General features: G+C 53.9%; 8 protein-coding genes across 8 annotated transcripts; 3 read left to right on the top strand and 5 right to left on the bottom strand.

Moving 5' to 3' along the window:
• Nucleotides 1-8: 8 nt before the first annotated feature.
• On the bottom strand, nt 9-3,291 carry SODALDRAFT_379688 (hypothetical protein; the record flags this gene model as incomplete). The annotated part of the gene is made up of 5 exons (XM_028615062.1): nt 9-2,118; nt 2,174-2,296; nt 2,386-2,512; nt 2,585-2,694; nt 3,257-3,291. 5 exons carry the CDS (start codon nt 3,289-3,291, stop codon nt 285-287), a joined length of 2,229 nt encoding a protein of 742 aa, XP_028465017.1. The 3' UTR covers nt 9-284.
• A 375-nt stretch (nt 3,292-3,666) lies between these two features.
• Nucleotides 3,667-4,912, bottom strand: SODALDRAFT_379687 (hypothetical protein; the record flags this gene model as incomplete). Its single annotated transcript, XM_028615061.1, has 5 exons — nt 3,667-3,837; nt 4,054-4,131; nt 4,383-4,457; nt 4,647-4,753; nt 4,838-4,912. The coding sequence occupies 5 exons, from the start codon at nt 4,910-4,912 to the stop codon at nt 3,699-3,701; spliced, it is 474 nt and encodes a 157-aa protein (XP_028465016.1). The 3' UTR covers nt 3,667-3,698.
• A 1,288-nt stretch (nt 4,913-6,200) lies between these two features.
• SODALDRAFT_334293 (YjeF domain-containing protein) lies at nt 6,201-8,211 on the bottom strand. Its single transcript, XM_028612164.1, has 4 exons — nt 7,852-8,211; nt 7,656-7,753; nt 6,808-7,545; nt 6,201-6,676 (listed from the first exon to the last, which is right to left on the bottom strand). Exons 1-4 carry the CDS (start codon nt 7,952-7,954, stop codon nt 6,545-6,547), a joined length of 1,071 nt encoding a protein of 356 aa, XP_028465015.1. The 5' UTR covers nt 7,955-8,211; the 3' UTR covers nt 6,201-6,544.
• A 365-nt stretch (nt 8,212-8,576) lies between these two features.
• On the bottom strand, nt 8,577-11,027 carry SODALDRAFT_334291 (ATP synthase-like protein subunit alpha). Its single transcript, XM_028612163.1, has 6 exons — nt 10,883-11,027; nt 10,466-10,629; nt 10,260-10,316; nt 10,083-10,203; nt 9,026-10,012; nt 8,577-8,964 (listed from the first exon to the last, which is right to left on the bottom strand). The coding sequence occupies exons 1-6, from the start codon at nt 10,952-10,954 to the stop codon at nt 8,701-8,703; spliced, it is 1,665 nt and encodes a 554-aa protein (XP_028465014.1). The 5' UTR covers nt 10,955-11,027; the 3' UTR covers nt 8,577-8,700.
• A 421-nt stretch (nt 11,028-11,448) lies between these two features.
• Nucleotides 11,449-12,125, top strand: SODALDRAFT_191469 (hypothetical protein). The gene has a single exon (XM_028607131.1). The coding sequence runs from the start codon at nt 11,541-11,543 to the stop codon at nt 11,883-11,885; it is 345 nt and encodes a 114-aa protein (XP_028465013.1). The 5' UTR covers nt 11,449-11,540; the 3' UTR covers nt 11,886-12,125.
• On the bottom strand, nt 12,051-12,701 carry SODALDRAFT_324850 (ribosomal protein L5; the record flags this gene model as incomplete). The annotated part of the gene is made up of 3 exons (XM_028609934.1): nt 12,051-12,344; nt 12,407-12,489; nt 12,557-12,701. 3 exons carry the CDS (start codon nt 12,699-12,701, stop codon nt 12,051-12,053), a joined length of 522 nt encoding a protein of 173 aa, XP_028465012.1.
• Nucleotides 12,702-13,166: 465 nt separating this feature from the next.
• Nucleotides 13,167-14,492, top strand: SODALDRAFT_334288 (Sm-like ribonucleo protein). The gene is made up of 6 exons (XM_028612162.1): nt 13,167-13,195; nt 13,282-13,290; nt 13,378-13,449; nt 13,512-13,820; nt 13,873-13,957; nt 14,012-14,492. Exons 1-6 carry the CDS (start codon nt 13,193-13,195, stop codon nt 14,161-14,163), a joined length of 630 nt encoding a protein of 209 aa, XP_028465011.1. The 5' UTR covers nt 13,167-13,192; the 3' UTR covers nt 14,164-14,492.
• A 241-nt stretch (nt 14,493-14,733) lies between these two features.
• On the top strand, nt 14,734-16,108 carry SODALDRAFT_351538 (UPF0041-domain-containing protein). The gene is made up of 3 exons (XM_028613545.1): nt 14,734-14,953; nt 15,219-15,291; nt 15,412-16,108. The coding sequence occupies exons 1-3, from the start codon at nt 14,881-14,883 to the stop codon at nt 15,668-15,670; spliced, it is 405 nt and encodes a 134-aa protein (XP_028465010.1). The 5' UTR covers nt 14,734-14,880; the 3' UTR covers nt 15,671-16,108.
• The last annotated feature ends 2,018 nt before the right edge of the window (nt 16,109-18,126 follow it).

Here is an 18,126-nt window from a genome sequence, read left to right as displayed (position 1 = left end):
TAGGATGGATGCCGTAATGATGTCCCATGTGAGTGTCCCTCGTGTCAACGTCATGATGTGGCGAGTGTCGAGAGGCTTAGTCACGGTCGCTTGTCGCTTGCGCCACGTGCTGAGAAGTAGTACGGAGTACATTGGAGTACGTACTCCGCACCATCCCCACTCTTCAAAATCTCTCAACCTCCGTATCACCAAACTATGAGCAACTGATGAAATATTGAAATATTATAAGGTGCCAACTAACATCCCAAGCTACTTCACTAATGTCCTCGAATAATATCATCCGCTCAGGCAAAGACATTTTCCGTTCCCGGCGGCATCGGTCCCACCTCATGAGTAAGTGCGACTAGGGCGGTTGGGTTCCGTAACCGCGTCGCCTTGTGGATGACGATGAGCATGTCGATGAGATATTCGACATCAGCGTGCAACGCTGCAAGCCCTGCGGGTGTGCACTCTTTCGTTGTGCCGTCTGGTCTGAATTGCCGGTAGCCAGCGAAGACGATGCCTCGGTCCGTGTCTGAGATCTCTACTACTGGATCTGCCGGGGCTCTCCTCGCGGCAGTGCCGGCATGAAATGCGTGTCCATACCCGCGCGAGAACTCCCCGGGCTTGGCCTCTGCGGCAGAGTACTCGACCCAGCTTGTGTGGCGCAGAATCTTTGTGTGCACTGCAGCCGAGATGCAGAAGGGGCTGGCGACCTGGGACAGCCCGTATGCTGCCAGTAGCCGGCCGGTCATGCCGGCTGCCGTCTCCGTCTCTACCACAATGTCCTCAGCCGATCCGAGCATCGAGCTCCTGGCACAACCGGACGGGGGAGGATATCGTGGGTTCTCGGGCCAGAGGTTGACAATATAAGCCAGATCCAACTCGTGCTTGGCGGCAATTTTTGCGATTTGTACCGCTCCATAGGCGGCAGCATCCTCCAGGGTGTTGATAAACCCTTTTGAGTTTATATTGTTCCTGTGAGAGGCCGAGGTAGTGGTGACACCATCGACCGTCTCGGATGGTGATGGTGGCAGGAAATGTTGCGTCACGTGCGACGTCCCTCCTGTCTGTTCGTCTGCCTCCATCTCTTCCTCCTCCTCCGCAATATCATCGTCGCTGAGGTTGAAGAAGTCCTTAACATTCCCGCCCTTCAGCACTTTACCCGAGGTCCGCTCCGAGCGGGAGGATATGCAGGCTTGAGACCGCGCCTTTCGGAGTTCTGCCTTGTGCAGCTTCCACCGGGATGGACAGAACATGCCGCCTTTATTTGTCGCCAAGTGGAGGCCCGAATCTCGCCTCAGCTCGTGCGTCCGTGAATCCGACACAGGTTTGATCTCGGGGGATGTTTCCGGTGTGGGCAGGGCTGCCGCCAGATAGGCAGGTTTCATCTTTCTCATCGTTCCATCCCGCGGTCCCCGGGCATTCCGCTGTTCGTCCTCGTTATCGGAGACCGGTGGTGTGTCAGTCCGGACCGGGGTGACGATAGAGCTGTTCCGGTGCTCGAGGTTGCGCTTTTGACTCCGGAATGACTTGGGCACGGGCGTCGTGGATGATTGGGATGACGGTGCAGGCGACGATGGTGGTCTCTCGGTGCCGCGCCGGGGATGAGGAAACCGGAACTCCTGGAAATGCATGGCCGAGTGCATGTCCCTTTCCTTTCTCTCCATTCCGAGGCGGCGCAGAGGAACGGTCCGGGTAGGCGGTCCGTGGATGTCGCCAGTGCTGGCAGTACTCGGGTTTGGGGAATGCATTGGAGCGCGGTCGATTCTTGCCTCGGGCACGCTAGAAGCCCGATTGGCGGACTTTGAGCACGCTGTTGATTCAACTCTAGCTTCCATGCGTGCGCCTCTGGGTCTGATGAAGGGAGGCTCAGGAAAGGTGGTGGTGGAATTCTCGGCGTGCTCGAAAGGTTCTGGGGCTCCACAGGAACCATGGTTGAGCTTAGAAGAGCTCTTCTTACGCATGGAGAAAAGTCTCTCCAAGCGGTGGAGACCGTGAGTTGGCATGGTAAATAATTGGGAGCGTCGATATCTGGATTGATGATGGTGGTCGTGGCACTGTGGGAGGTATCGGGGGGGCTTCCGAGAATGGACTGATGAGCTGTCCGTGTCTGGGCTCCCAGGGGGTCTATGCCGACTGCGACATTTATGTCTGTCGAGGGTTGTCAAATCGACGAGGCAGGTCAAGGCACGAAGCTCGTTGCCGAATCAAGTGAGTCCGGCGAGTGGAGTAGATCGTCTCGAAGGAGTTTGTTGTTGCGTTGCGCGAAAGGAAAAGGGGATGAGAGTGGGAATGTGAGAGGAGGAGCAGTTGCCTGCAGGTGCCTACAGTAAGGCAGTGGCGCGGTCGACGAGGGATATAGAAGGTTTGCCGAGCCGATAACGGGTAGTACGTAGGTGGTACGTTGTGCGGAAAGCAAGTGTGTTGTGTGGTGGGGGTCGATCGACGAACCAAGGAAGCGGTGCCGAGTGAAATAGGTGCGGACGCACGTCCGACGTCGTGTGTGTTCCCTGCGGACTGCTCTTCAGGTCTCAGGGGAGGGATGCCAATGGTTCCATAGGCCAAATGGTGCAAAATCGGGGCGATGGTTCGAGTCAGTGACGAGGTGTAGGGCAAGTCCAGGGCTGGATCTGGATCTGGGCCTCGGCGCTGATATCAAGTACCGAATCGAGCCAGCACCAAGAGAGATGTGGGTAACGTTGGAATCCACACCTTTGACAAGGCCAACGGTTAACTATTGACGAGTAGCATGGAGAGGAAGTGGATGTGGGAGGAGAAGAATGACAACACGGTGAGTGTGAAGAGGAGAAGAGTGAAGAGAAGTGTTAAAGGTTGAAGAGAGAGGGTTGAAGGACGAGGGGAGGGGAGTAAGGTCATCTGCCCGAGGAAAGTACGAAGTAGGTAGGTACGGTGAGGTATCCGTACATTGTAAGGTGCTGGTAAAAGCTGGAAGGTACGAGGGGCAACACATGCCAAGGGACCTACCTAAGGTACCTTAAGGTAGGTAAGAAAGAGCCACACAAAAGAGAGCCCGGGGTTCCATTTACAGCTGTACTCCGTACGCCGTACTGCACCTGCTGGACTACCTAATCAGAGACCCTCTCTTCTATTAAGAGTTACTAACACATTATTCAGAGCAACAGTTATTGCTTTCTTTCTTTTTTTCTTTCTTTCTTTTTGAATTAATTTCTCTCCTCACTTCCCTCCTTCAGTACCTACCGGTACCCTCGCTTGATAGAGGCAGCAGCAAAAACACTCTGTAAAAACTCTTCACTTGACCAGGGCACTCCTGCCGCCCACATTATCCATGTCCACATCTCAAGTGTCTGGGGAACCTAGTGTACGAAGAGGGTGAAGGTACGTTGTAAGGTGTTCGTGCGTCGCTCATTTCCCAGGTACCGGATTTATACCCCTGTCATTCTGTTGACGTGATACCATGGATCGTGGGGGGCGAAGATGTACAGAGCAGTTATCAGCAGCATTCCTTCCAAGTGGGTAACCCGTAAGCGAACAAGCGTAGGGCCATCGTTGCTTTCCTATTAGCCTAATCCAACATCTAGGCTAGTCGATGGTCAGCTTAAAGAAGGCGAGGCCCATCGTCCAGTCTGTAAGTTATTATGTCCCAGCGATAATGATGTGCCGGTAAATTGTACGTGTACAACGTAATACGAAAGTACGTTGTTTGACCCTGACTATGTTGTATGTGTGTCGAACGTCTAGGACCCGGCGCCAAAGCTGCGGGATAAGCCAAATTTTCGGTCGACTGCTAACAATGGGACCGTGCGGAGGTGATAGACACCCTTCGAAAGGTACCGAGCGCCTGTGCCTTTCGGGTCGTCCAATGGTGAGTTGGCCCTAAACGCGTGGCTGGGACTGGGGCTTTAGCGGGGGTTTAGCGGCGTCCCTGCCGTTGGAGCTAGGCGAATTCTGGACAGACTATTTACCGGGTTGTTTCCTTGATTCTGACAGCTTACGGAATATCACTGTACAACGTACGTACTTTTTATCATCTTAGGTCTCTGTTCCCTTTGTTCGCACTATCACAACTGCCAAATTATTCGTGTTTTGTACATAGCCCTCGGCAGTGTGACAGCGTCCGAGCCAAAGTGGCTGTATTCCGTACGGGTAGCCCGTATTTGTACAGCAGCACTTCAGAGTCACATGCCATAATTCCCACGCAATGACAGCGGGAGAGCGGGAGGGAAGACGGACCGGGGAAGACTCGGTAACATGCTAAGATGCCTACAGAATAAGGTACCTTAAGGCAATAGGTCGCTACCTACCTTAGGTATCTTACTAAATTACGTACCTATCGCAAGCCCAATGGAAATCGATGGCCGGCACAGTAACAATTATTACCCATTTTCATCTTTTCCTGAGGTACTTTTCTTCTTTCGGACATCAACTCCCCCTTCACCTCGTCCCAACTTCCACCCGCACCCGACACTTCGGGATCTTCCACTTCCACATCGTTGCTTTTTTGCTTTTTTCGTCTACTCTACCTCTTTTCTTTTTCTCATCCAAAATTATGCTGCTGCTTATCGTCAATGGCTCGCTTCTTCCCATCCATCTCTCATGATAATACTGCGTCCATAACTAGCCATGGAATTCAATTTCGCCGCCACCTTACGAATATCTCCAGCATGCAGGAGTATAGCACGGACCCATGTTCTGAATCCTCGCCCTGGCGAGCTGCATGGGGGTTTATGGGGTCCGAGAGCCGGGTCTTTTCGACAAACCACCCCGACTCCGAATATCGACTTCGTCCCTCCTTTGATGGGGGCAGAAATGAATCCATAACTTCTAGCCTTATCAGAGCGTTCCGCTTTGTCCTCTCGCGATGGCCGGCACACACTTGACATCCTCGTTTCCCGTCGGCGTCTGAGCAGTCGTTGGGCCCGAGGGGTTGAAACGCGGGCTCCTTGGTCATTCTGTGTGTAGGTATGGACGTAGGTATCACCTAGTCTCTCTCTTCTCTCCCTCCTGCACCAACGCGATGGATAGTGGCTCTAGCTTCGGTCCAAAAATGAACAACAAAAAAAGTGACAGAATCTTTTCGGACAAGACCACCCCAAAAAAGGGCAAGCTGCTTCATGAAATCATTGCTTTTCTCTCTCTTGGCTAGCAGTGTGGTCTAGATCGCGCAACCGTCAACCACACGCCCGGAAGAAAAAGCAATAATCCTCCCGATCTAGTCCAAGAACCAGAATAACCGCAGCCGTAGTGCATGCCGAAATCTGTCTAGGTATGTAGGGTGATCATCCACTATTGGATCATGCAGTGCAGGCCAGTTACTAGGCGTTGGCCGCATTCTGTTGATCCGAAGGACCGATCGCCTCAGCCCGGCATCTTCGAGAACTCTGTCTGGACATCGCACTGCCATTCGAGTCAGCTCTCCACAGCTCAGGGGGGGGGGGAAGCAAATTCTCATCGTAAACTGGGCCTGGGAGGCTTCCCCGGGCTGATACATGACATGTCGATCCCGCTAAGAGCAGCATGTCTCTCGTTGGCATCTCTCCGAGTCTTCCCTCCCTTGGACACGAAGAAAGAGGGCTGGATGTCTTTGAAGAGACATCGAGTGGAGGCCACAAAATCGGGACGCTTCCCCGTATGCAAGTCGGCGGCGGCCAAGAAGAAGAAGAACAAGAAGCTCTCACCACCCGAGACATTTCGCTGTTTTGATTACGAACCCAAATGCTCAAATATCACCCTCGTAGCCGTCCTACCGTCCTACCGTCCTACCGTCCCATTGCACCGCTTGATATTATCCATCTTCTGACCCCCCGTGTATCATCTTCAATAATAGTCCTCGGCTCTTCCCTCACACGAGTCACGGGAATGCTGGCTCGGCCATCGTGTCTCCACTTGAGCCAATGATCCCCCTTGCTGCTCCATCCGCCGCTGAGACTTCAACATGGGTGCCGGATCGTGCAGCTTACAGGATGCTCATGTCTAGGATCGGTAGTGGCTGACCAAGACGGTCGAGTCCGATGATGTCAGTTTTCCCCGAGTTGCCAGCGGAGTTTTTAGGACCGTTGAGGAGAAGACTCATGTAGCGCGCATAAACCGTCGTATCCCTTGCGCAGAGACACTACTGAGTTGGTTTTAAACGACCGTCTTGGAACGAGGGATGTTCTAGTTAGGCATACCTTTGCCAGGACGTGTCAGTTCGCCCTTGCGAAATGGGCGATGACGTGGGAACAAAAAAGCCTCATAGGGCCCCAAATTCGCATGTATATTCTGTAATGTGATAAATGACACAAGTTGGTCATCTATCTTCCCAACCGTCGAGGAAGATCTGACGTGCCGTGGCTACCTACACGACCAGCAAGTAGGGACATCAGCAACGTTGGCTGAGGTGCCAACAACATCACTGATCTGACAGACGAAAAGTACATGAGCGACCTCTGGTGAACCGATCAAAAATAACGGCTCACTAGGACAATGTTGTTACATGTCACACTTCTGATCTCTCGCACCTGAGATGGACGAAATCTATTCGAGGCCACACTTCCATAGGTGGATCTCGAACTTCATACTTGTGGCACATTAAAGGCACCAATTACAACTTGGAACCTCCAGCATCCTCATCTATCTCGCCAAACAGATTCATGAAAGCGTTATGCACCTCGTCAGTCAGGTCGCTGGCCTGCAAACTCCGGCCCTTCTTTGCAAACGCCAGTCGCGAACACTCCTAGACACAGATAAGGCCCGTTAGACCCGACATTCGTTGTCCCAAGTCTTCCTCATACGGAAAGAATGGCGGAGAAAGGGGAAGGGATAAGGAAAAGTCAAAACAGGCTGGGCTTTTGCGATTCGACTTACCCTCGTGATAGCACTCCCCCCAAATGCGGCAAGACCAAGCATCTCCTCCTCGCTGAGAAGGTCGTCCCCGCGATCCCAGATCCCATCAAGATACGCCTTCCTCCATCCGAGGAACGTAGCCACCGACCCGGTCATCGTATCTCCCTGGCCCCCGCTCCTCTTCCTACCCCCCGGGAGATCGACAGCCAGCGTCGTCGTCCCGTTCGAGATGTAATCCACCCCGCCCTTCTGTATGACCGTGACGCCCTCCAGCGCCTTAGCAAGTGCCTCCACGCGGGCCGTCTCGCCCCCCTTGTCCTCCGCCCGGGCCACCTGCTCCTCGACCCCGAGCGCCTTGCAGAGCCGCCCGAACTCCACGACGTTGGGCGTGATGACCGCGTTCCCGTAGCCCCGTACCAGCGACGGGTCTTTCTGCACGAGGAGCAGCGCGTCGGCGTCCAGGACGACGGGGAGGTTGCGCTCGCGCGCGGACCGCAGCACCCGCGCCACCGTCTCCTGCATGAGGGGGTCCCGGCCCAGGCCCGGGCCGATAACCAGGACGTGGAGCCGCGGCAGCATCTCGGCCACGGCGGCCGCGATGTCTTCCGGGTCTTCGTCCGGGTCCTTGCTGTTCTTGTCGGCCATGGCCTGGACCGTGCTGCCGCGAGGGGGGGACTGGCGCATGAGGGGGTGGACCATGAGGTTCGGTGAGTAGGTCTTGATGACGGCTGCTGCGGCTGGTGTGCAGATGACGTGGGACTGGAATACTCGGGAAGACAAACTGAATGTCAGCAGCTGTTTCCTTGCCTTTGTCTCGAAGGAAGCCTGGCCCGGTCGAGGCGGGAAACTTGAATACAGGGCGATCATACCATGTCGCAACCCAGTCGTGCGCTGGCCATGGCCGAGAAATATGGCGCACCGGTGTAGTCTTCGCTACCGCCTAGAACACCGACCCGGCCCATCTGGCCTACAGATAACGAAAACCGAGTCAGCCAGTTCTGTACTGGTCTATCTCCTCTCACAGGTTCATGCTGTTGGTTTGACGTGCGGCGGGGTTTACGGCACCTTTATGGAAGTGGTTTAGCATGGGAGGGATCATCCGTCTCACGCGACCCAGAACCTCTTTTGTTGCGGCAGACATCTCGGGCGGCTTGGAATCTATGGTCATTGTTTGTCTCTGGTCGGTAGCCTTCCTTCGTAGGTACGGAACTAGATTAGATGGGAGGATGGCTGTCGCAGGAGACGCAGGTAGCTCGTGGATGCACGACAAAGAGAGAGCAGTCAAGGTATTGGCAGAAGAAATAGAAGCGACTGTGAAAGGGAAGCCAACTGAAGCTTGAGATTGACTGGCGTTTCCTATGAAATAAAGAAGTATCCGTAGGTGTGCAGACTAGAGGTTGGCAATGGCAATAAGGTGAGGTAGCGGGGAGGGGGGGCGGGTGGCAGGGGAAGACTTGGCTTGCCAGTGGATGATGTCAGAAGGGAGTTACTTATGTCGTGGGTCTTTCAGTGTCCCTAACAGGCAACCGGTTAACATAAGGTACCTTACGGTAGGTAAGGTAAGGTAGGTAGGTAGGTAGGCAAAGACAAGTATTAAGTAAGTTACAGAACGAAACACCCAAATACACGAAAGGCCATAGCCACAGGAAGCAAGAGATTCAAGGACAAAAGGAATTCGAGGGCGTTAATTGAGTCTTAAGCTCTATTTTACAAGTGGTTCGACTGGAGATTCTCCCTCCACAATGCCTCCCCAGGTGCTTCTCTCCAGTGCCGTGCACCCGTCGAGTAGTCCTCCCGCCGCTCCGAGAAAACTAATAAAATCACTTCGGTATAGACAGCTCCTCATCTCGCTCCTTCCTACATCCAGCCAATCGCTTCTGCATCTTCTATTACCCCGTTACAGTAAAAGGTGGTTTAAGCAAGGAAGCTCTTGATGAAGGACTCGGTCACGTCCTTGAGCTTGGCCTCGAGGTCCTTGCTGAGGGCACCCTCCCTGTCGATGGTCGCAAGAAGCTCGGACTCGTTGGTCCTGAGGTGGGCAAGGAAGTCGGCCTCCCACTGGAGAATCTTGCTCACGGGGATGGGGTCGAGGAAACCATTGACACCGGCGTAGATGAGGGGAACCATCTCGTTGACGGCCATGGGAGAGTACTGCTTCTGCTTGAGGAGCTCGGTCAACTGCAGATGCGTTAGTACCACCAGGAACAAAAAAAAAGGGGGGAACGTTGTCAGAACTTACGCGCTCGCCACGGCTAAGGGTCTGCTTTGTGGCGGCATCCAAATCAGAACCGAACTGGGCGAAAGCGGCGACCTCACGGTACTGGGCCAAGAAGAGCTTGAGCGAACCAGCGACCTGCTTCATGGCCTTGAGCTGAGCGGCGGAGCCGACACGCGAGACGGACAGACCGACGTTAATGGCGGGACGGATACCCTTGTAGAAGAGCTCGGACTCCAGGAAGATCTGGCCGTCGGTAATGGAAATGACGTTGGTGGGAATGTAGGCAGACACGTCACCACCCTGGGTCTCAATGATGGGCAGGGCAGTCATGGAACCGCCACCGTGGGTGTCGTTCATCTTGGCAGCACGCTCCAGGAGACGGGAGTGCAGGTAGAAGACGTCGCCGGGGTAAGCCTCACGGCCGGGGGGACGACGAAGCAGCAGGGACATCTGGCGGTAGGCAACGGCCTGCTTGGACAGATCGTCGTAGATGACCAGGGAGTGCTTGCCGTTGTCACGGAACCACTCGCCGATCGAGGCACCGGTGAAGGGGGCAATGTACTGAAGGGGAGCGGCCTCCGAGGCGGTGGCGGCGACGACGATGGAGTACTTCATCGCGTCGTTCTCCTCCAGGGTCTTGACGAGCTGGGCGACGGTAGACCGCTTCTGGCCGACGGCGACGTAGACGCAGTAGAGCTTCTTGGTCTCGTCGTTGCCAGAGTTCCAGCGCTTCTGGTTGAGGATGGCATCCAGAGCGACGGCAGTCTTGCCGGTCTGACGGTCACCGATAATCAGCTCACGCTGGCCACGGCCGATGGGAACCATAGCGTCGACCGACTTGAGGCCGGTCTGGACGGGCTGGTTGACGGACTTGCGAGGCAGAATGCCAGGCGCCTTCAGCTGAGCACGGCGCTTCTCCTTGGCGTTGAGAGGGCCCTTGCCGTCAATGGGGTTGCCGAGAGCGTCGACGACACGGCCGAGCAGCTCGGGGCCGACGGGGACGTCGACCTGTGTCATAGTTAGTTGACAGTCTTTGCCTGCATCGCATCCCCCACCATGTAGTGGCACATGGACTCACAATCTCTCCAGTACGCTTGACGGTCTCACCCTCCTTGACGAGACGATCGGAACCGAAAAGCACAACACCGACTTGGCCGGCCTCGAGGTTCATGCACATGCCCTTGACGCCAGACGCGAACCTGTTTTCCGTGTCAGACGTTGCTTGAGATTTGTTGGACTTTTTTCGATGACCTACTCGACAAGTTCCTCGGCCTGGACATTGGCCATGCCGTGCACACGGGCGATACCATCACTATGAAGTAGAAAAAAAAAATCGTCAGCATGCCAATACCAAAATAGGACCCTGAATGCGTTGCCGTTTCGTAGCGTTGGGGCAGCCAATATGGTTGATGTCCAGCATTGACGCCTTGGGGGTTGCAGTTTATTCATGCCAAGACCTACCCGACGGAAAGAACACGACCAGTCTCAGCGAGATTAGACTCTTCCTGAACGCCACGAATCCGCTGCTCGAGAATAGAGGAGACCTCTGTCGGTGATGCCTTGGCCTCTGCGTAGGTCCTGGACTGGATGGACGCGACGGTGACGGCGGGTGCGGCATTTCGGGTCTACGCACGTTGGGGGAAAAAAACAAGTTAGCCGAAGCCCGAAAAATGTATCGACCTCCACCCCCCCCCCCCCCCCAGCACGGGCAACGACGACAGAGCATCAAAGAAGCTTTGAAAAAGCTTGAACCCATCGTCACGACGAGGTCCAGCGCATCAATTGATGTCGGGAAGACGCCATTGGAGGTTGCTGAGTGGGAAGACCGATTTTTTTGATGAAATTGGGACCGACTCGGGGATAGGGAAGACGACTTACGGCAGCGACTCTGCCAGCGGCAGAGACGGCGCCGACGGCACGCGTCGACTGGCGTAGGGCGTTGCGGAACATATTAGAAGATCTTGAACAAGGTCTAGATCAGAGGAGAATCAATTGCAACTGGTGCAATTGAGATGGGAGGGGAGATGGGGGACGTTTCGATGGTGACTTTGCAGAAGAGCAAATGGAGTCTTTTTGGGAGGAAAGGCCCGGCTGAGGGAAAAGGTGAGCGAGAGAGAGCGAGTGAGAATGGGGAGGATTCAGGTGGAGCCGCAGTTGTACCGGGGTCCAATCAAAATGTTCTATTGCCCAGATTTTGCTCGCCCGGTCTCCGAGAACTCCCTGACCCTTAACAATTTTCTCAACCCGAACCGCCCCAGGAAATGGTAGCCTGAGGCTGTAATTTGTTTCGGCCAGCTGACAAACTTCGGGCCCTCGCTTTTCCGCCAACCCGCTGAGGCCAAATTTGGGCATATCGAAAGTTCTGGCCGAGCTTCGCGAGATGAACTTCTTTGCAGTCGAAATCAGGCGTGGATGGTCTTGTTTAATTTCCTTTTTTTCCACCTCTGTTCTTGTTCATTTCTTCATTATGCAACTGGGTCAATCGCCGTCTCTGCATTTCTCCATGAGCTGAAAACCTTGAAGAGAACATATTTGAATGGGTAGTTCGGGTTCGTGGTCAAGGCTAATCTATCATACAACGTACAGTATTGTTTCATTGGCAAGAATCTTGACTTGGATAGGTATTTTACGCAAGAGATATCCTCAGCAGCGCATAGGTGCCGCTACCAATCTTACCATCCTATATGAACCTTCCTTCGAATCGCTGCTACACGAAGCTCTAGTCCTGACTTGGCTCAACATATGCGGTGAGGCCACTCTACGCAAACTCACAGTGCTGCCTTTGCATCACAGAATAACATTGTGTCATGGTCTTCCCAGCATTCGGCCAAGACAATATCATGCAAGGTGGGAAGCCGGCAGGGTGCCGGTCGGTCTCTGAGGCCGCAGCTCGATCGAGAACTTTCGATCAAGCCGGATGAAGATTGCTGCTAGCAGCGAGAAAATACACGCCTAAAAGCCATTTTGTCCGTTTCGCCTTGTCCCAGAAAAAAACCGTCCCGTTCCTTCACCGTCCCAGTGACAATCCCCCAATTCATGATCGCATTTACCGGATGATGCCATCGAAGCGCTGCTTGAACCACTTCATGGTCTCAGCCCGCTTGATCTTGTGGCTGGAACCAATGCTGGCCTTGGCGCGGCGGCGGGTAGAGACACGCTCGCCCTTGCGGGTCATGCAGCAATAGAAGTCCATGCCGTAGATACCAATGCCGGGGTCGTACTTGATGCCGAGATCGATGTGTTCGCTGATACCGAAGCCGAAGTTGCCAGTCTCGGAGAAGTTGCGCTTGCGCAGCTCATACTCCTTGACCTTGAGGCCACGCTCGAGAATCTCCTCAGCCTGCAGACGCACTCGTTAATATGAGCTCCGGAAATGGCATGGAGAGAAGTGGGATATCGTACCTTGGGGCCGCGGACAGTGACGTGGACAGCAATCTTCTCGTTACGACGGATACCGAAGGTACGGACGGTATAACGAGCCTTGCCTGTCAATTCCGCCGCGTCAGCTTCCCTGCACCAACCTTCACACAACTTCGCTCGAGACTCCCTTACTGTAAACGGGGGTTTGACCCGACAGCTGCTCCAGCACCTTGGCGGCGCGGGTGAGTCTGTCACCAGACTCGCCGACGGATATGTTGAGGACGAGCTTCTGGAGGTAAAGCTCCCTCATGGGGTTCTGGGCCTTCTCAGATGCCATTTTGCCGGGATTGCTGTCGACGTCGTGGAGGGGTTGGGTTGTCGAATTGTCGCGGTCGCTGGTCAAGGAGGTTGAGTAGAGCTGGCAGCCGAAAAGTTTCAATATACAATGGAAGTGACTTCCCCCCCACAGCCAATTTTTTGAGAGGGTTTCGAACCCTCACCTCCAAGCCAACGTTGTTCCAGGGTGGGCCACGAGCCCCACTACTCCTGAACAGGATTAGCCTTCTTTATTTCCCGAAGATATTCCGTATAGAGCTCCAAACTAGAGCTTCAGCCTTCCTTCCGCCTTGCGACGTGGCGCAAATTTCCTGTTCTGGCGACATAACCACCAGGACCTTGAACGAGCGCTGCCAACGGAAGCATTCGAAGGTCTCGCGGACGTCACCTTGACATCTGCATATACAAGAACAATTTTTTGATCTACAGGAGGAGCTGCAACAGCGGCCCCTCCCATACAACGCCGTCACCATGGCGAACAAACAAGGGAAGATGGTGAGTTTGTCCCCGCCTTTTCCATCTCCTTTCTCAAGTCTCGAGGTTGACATTGTAGGCTAACTCCCCATGTGACTTCTGAATAGGCCGGTTACGTATGTAGTCCCTCAGATTCTCTGCTCGCGGCGCACATAACACTGGGTCTCAATTAAGACGGCAAGCCAGTTAACGCTCTTGGACAGATTAACTACCGGATGAGGGTCACAGTCGTTGATGGCCGTCAGATGGTCGGCCAGATGCTCGCATTCGATAAGGTAGGTGGCATCTGAGTACATCTACGAAACAATTCCCCACAGGCAACTAACTGTCCCTTTAGCACATGAACCTCGTACTCGCCGATACCGAAGAGTTTCGACGCGTCAAGCGCAAGCAGAACAAGTCCGCAGTTCCTGGGTCAAGCGGATCCACTGGCCAGGTCATCGAATCGGAAGAGAAACGAACGCTCGGTCTTACTATCGTACGCGGAGCGCAGATTGTTTCGCTATCGGTCGAGTCGGAGCCTCCAGCAGATCCCAGTGCTCGACTTGGAAAGACAACGACTGGCGGGATTCCCTCCACTCTGGCTGCCGGTCCTGGTGTCGCTCGCCCTGCAGGTAGGGGAGCTGTAGCGCCCCCATCTTTAGCCGTAAGTCGCCTGCTTCCGAATGAGCGTCCAAATCATACTGACTTCATCAAAGGGTCCAGCTGTTGGCGTCGGCGGCGCCGTACCGCCTCCTGGAATGCCTCAATTCCCCGGGGCTCCTCCCTTCCTTGGACGTGGAGGTAGGTTATGCATGTTCCCCTTTCTCACACTGCACCCTCCTAACTTCTATCTAGGCCCTCCACCTGGCTTCCCTCCTACGTTCGCTCCACCAGGTTTCCCTGGCGCTCCAGGCGGCGGATTCCCTCCTGGATTCCCACCTGGTCCTCCTGGTGCACCCGGAGCCCCTGGTGCCCCGCCTGGATTCAACCCCCCTCCTAGAAGATGAGAGTATTTATTGGCTTTGTCGGAAATGGCGACCAGTTGCATTTTCCCCCCAGGTTGTGTTATTTGGCGTTTGGGTGGTCAAAGTATACCAGCTACCATGCTGGGCAGGAAAGCGCAGGCAGTGTAGCGCAAGTCCCACGCTCTAGAAATGAAAACGGGACCGAATATGAACATCGATCGCTCTTGGAACAATCTTTGGTATCTTAAACACGAGGTAGACGAGATCCCACAATTATTACCCTTGCCTCATGCCCAGGGTCATAATGATCAGAAATCGGCTCGTATCATACGTCTCCTGACTGCTTAGTTGCCGTATGGTTTTAACTCGCACTATAACTATGCCGCTCAATCGGTCGATGAATCCTCCAAGACTGTTCAAATGTGAAGCTCGGACTTCGTGGGACGTCGTAGCAATGAATGCAGCACGGGCCGGAGTACGGAGCTTGTAACTTCCCCTGAATATTAAGGCAGCGCAACTGGACAGGGGCCACGTGATCCTCCAATCATCAAGGCTTATCTCCCTGATTGCTAATCCCTGTCTCCGCAAATTCTGGCCTCCACGAATTGGGGACGTTCCGATCCAACTCCGACTGAATCTGGAGCTCCAAGAAGTAACCAACGTTCCTATCTCGAACCTCGTCGGACCTGGTTTGGACTCACCGTCTCCGTCACTCACGTCACCAGTAAACCGGTTGAACGCTCGAAATCAGCAATCGCCATGGCTGCCTTTATTAAGGCGATCAATGCTCGGATCCGAGCCAACCCAGCGCTCGACTACCTCTGCTCAACACGTACGTTCTGTTCAATCAATTATGGAGGCACTGGCGGGAGGCTGCCCTTACTGGAGAAGAGAAGAGGGGGACTAGTATTCAATTCGGCATCCGTCTCTTGGGGTTGCAGTTGTCACATCGAATAACCCAACCGAAAATTGACGATGCAATGCTGCCGGGGCGACGTTGTTTTGGCCACAGAGAACCTCCAGGACGGCCCTAGGCTTGAGCCGCGTTACGTTTCATCGACTGCTGGGATATGCGCTGACCTGGTTCGCTTGGCTAGATTTCTGGGGTCCTGCCTCCAACTTTGGTATTCCTGTGGCAGCCGTCTTGGACACCCAAAAGTCGCCGGACCTGTAAGTTTCCAATGCCAAACACCTACCGCCAACTGGCCCAAAACGGGTCGATAATCTGATCTTCCCTTTGCCCTCTAACCAGCCAAACGTTAACCATTGCGCTTCTCTTCCCTCACATAGGATCTCGGGTCAGATGACGGGCGCCCTTATTATCTACTCCGCGACTTTCATGCGCTACTCCCTAGCCGTTACGCCGAAGAACTACCTCCTTTTCCTCTGCCACTTCGTCAACGAAGGGTCGCAGCTCACACAGGGATATCGCTACATGAAATGGCACCACTGGGGTGGTAAGCAGGAGGCGGAGGCTGCGAGCCCGAGTCAGCCCGCCGCGGCTGTGGGCAAGGTTGAGGCCGCGGTAAAGGAGGCGGCCAGCAAATAAGTGTCCCTCTGTCCCGTGTTCCCGGGAACGGTGAAGGGAGCGGTCCGGCCAGTTCGGGTGTAAAAATCTCAGACATGGAAGGAGAAGCGGTGGCGATAGACGACATTTGCGGCAGTGGTTTATCCCTGTGCGCCTTCATCGGAATGCAGTCAAGTAGCAGCATAAGGATTCTGTCAGGCAGAGACGCCGCAGATTGTGCATACGACTGCTCTGGGCAGAGGAAGTTGTCCATAGCATCATGCTATTATTTGGGTCTCTTACCGGGGAGCTATCCTCTTGTCGTAACCAATATACAGAGGCACAGGAGTAGCCTCAACTGGCCAACAACACCAATGATAGCAAAGCACGTTTTTTTCTTGCAACATGGGCACTAGAATTTGATCGTGATGTTTGCTGGGCGATTGTATTTTGTTTTATTATGTTTTGGAAAGGGGGGTTGAGCCGTCAGACTTCCACGGACTAACATAAGTAGTCACCGCCAGAAGGGCACCTATAGCATATAGGTCAACAAGAAACGATGCCCGTGATGGATAACTCTTCCTGCTCGAATCCAGCGATAGCTCCGATAGGACACTTCGCTGGCCCTGCTCCAAGACGCTCTGCTGGGAGGTGTTCAGCTCATCGGAATCGGGGGTTCAAAAGCAACGAGGCGTTGCACCTGTGTCCTCCGTACAATGACGTTGAGAAAACACCTAGCCTAAGTCTCAAATTATGTTGGTGAAGGTTACTTGAGGACGAAGCCGCGCTTCGGCGGTTCGGGAGATGCGCGGGGATACGTCAGAGGGCTTGCGACTGAAGTAACCATGTTCGTTTGGGTGATTGGACAGTAGAATGATGCATTTGGAGTTACAGATCAATGAGACATGTCACATTGCAAGTATGTAGACACACATAAAATAGAGACGAAAGAAGGCAAAAAAGAAGAAAAATAAGAAAATATAGCGGAGGGAAGAGAGAGATCGGGACCTATCCAGCCGCCTCCACCGACGACAGTCACGCGGGTGTGGCCAAGACACGACGTCAAGAAAGTTGATGAAAAGTTAACAACCAAGAACAGGTGATATGCGAGTCGAGAAAAGCTTAACATAAGGTATTATGGCCTACACGTACACGACTCACTTGGCAAAACACTTATATATATATATATATATATATATAATATATAACAAGCCCACCGATTTCAAGTTGAGCCACCACGACAAGTATTAGGAAGTAGATCACGGTGAATCGGTGGTGATGCCTTCCAGAATTGCGTCTCTGTCCAATGGCAGGCCGTTAAACCAAGTTGCAGCCATGCGGCACAGCGGCCGGCTACTGCGCTATCGTCAATTGAACCGACCCCGGCCTTCTCACAAGAGACTAACCCCATGAAAAAGTCACCCAACCATCTTGCGACTACGTTACTCCAAGGTCCACCTTGCCGAGGTCGGAGTTGGGGGAATTACGCGACGTAAGAGATTCGAACGACCACGCTGCTTGCCCTGACTAACATGGCGGCGTCGAGACTAGCCTGACCAATTGGAAAAAAAAGCATTTCCAGGAGGGCGTGGGATAGCAAGGGCATTAATACCTCATGGGGGGTCTGGACTGAAGCGCGCAGAGCGGAGCGATTTTTACATACAGTGTGCTGGCGCAAATGCCATTGTGACTCAATTGATGGGAAAAGACGAACCCAGAAGAAGCAGTGTGCGCGGGAGGGGGAGAGTGAGAAAATGCAGGTGTCCACATGGGCATGTCGGTGACTTCCATGGCATGCTGCAGGCGACATCATTGATTCTTGGGAGGGGTGGGATGGTTGAAATGAATGGGTCCAAATTAATTGGCCTTGGACCAAGGTACTCCATAAGTTAAGGTAGGTGAGTGAGGTAGGTAGGTAGACACCGTCTCCATACGTGTACTGCGGACACTTTCACTTATACCTCGGTCAGATTGACGATAACATAACGGTGAAGGGATAAGGAGAGACGAGAGTCTACCTTACCTGCCTTCAAGGCGACCTGGAGACCGATGCCCGTGTCGGAAAACTGACCGAGGCTGATAGCTGCTGCTGCCACGGCACCCCGCATTTTAGTGCCTTCGTTGGAATCTGATATCGCGGCGAGTTCTACCGACGTTCACGATGGAACGGGAATGATACGGGAACAGCCGGAACACGACTGATGAGGGTCTAAAAAAGGGCTATTCTGAAGTTGTCCTCGGTAGTATATGGTCTCTCGGGCATTATTCCCGTCCTCTAGGCGTTTCCAACCCGACAGACGAAGGGTGTGATACAGGGGGCGGACTTGAGCTAGCATCTCTTTCCCTCCCTGGGCTGAGATGAGACAGGCCGTTGGTGATTCGAAGACGATGATAGATGGGTAGGTATCTGTACCTTCGCTCGAAGGCATTCGAGACACTAGCAGAGCTTCTTGGTTACCTAGTCAATGGTGACACCCGATAGCCATGAGGCACGCAAA

The sequence above is a fragment of the Sodiomyces alkalinus genome (assembly GCF_003711515.1).
Source record: "Sodiomyces alkalinus F11 unplaced genomic scaffold SODALscaffold_7, whole genome shotgun sequence".
NCBI lineage: Eukaryota > Fungi > Ascomycota > Sordariomycetes > Glomerellales > Plectosphaerellaceae > Sodiomyces > Sodiomyces alkalinus.
Note: the sequence above shows the minus strand (reverse complement) of the source record. Positions and strands in the feature narration are given on the sequence as shown.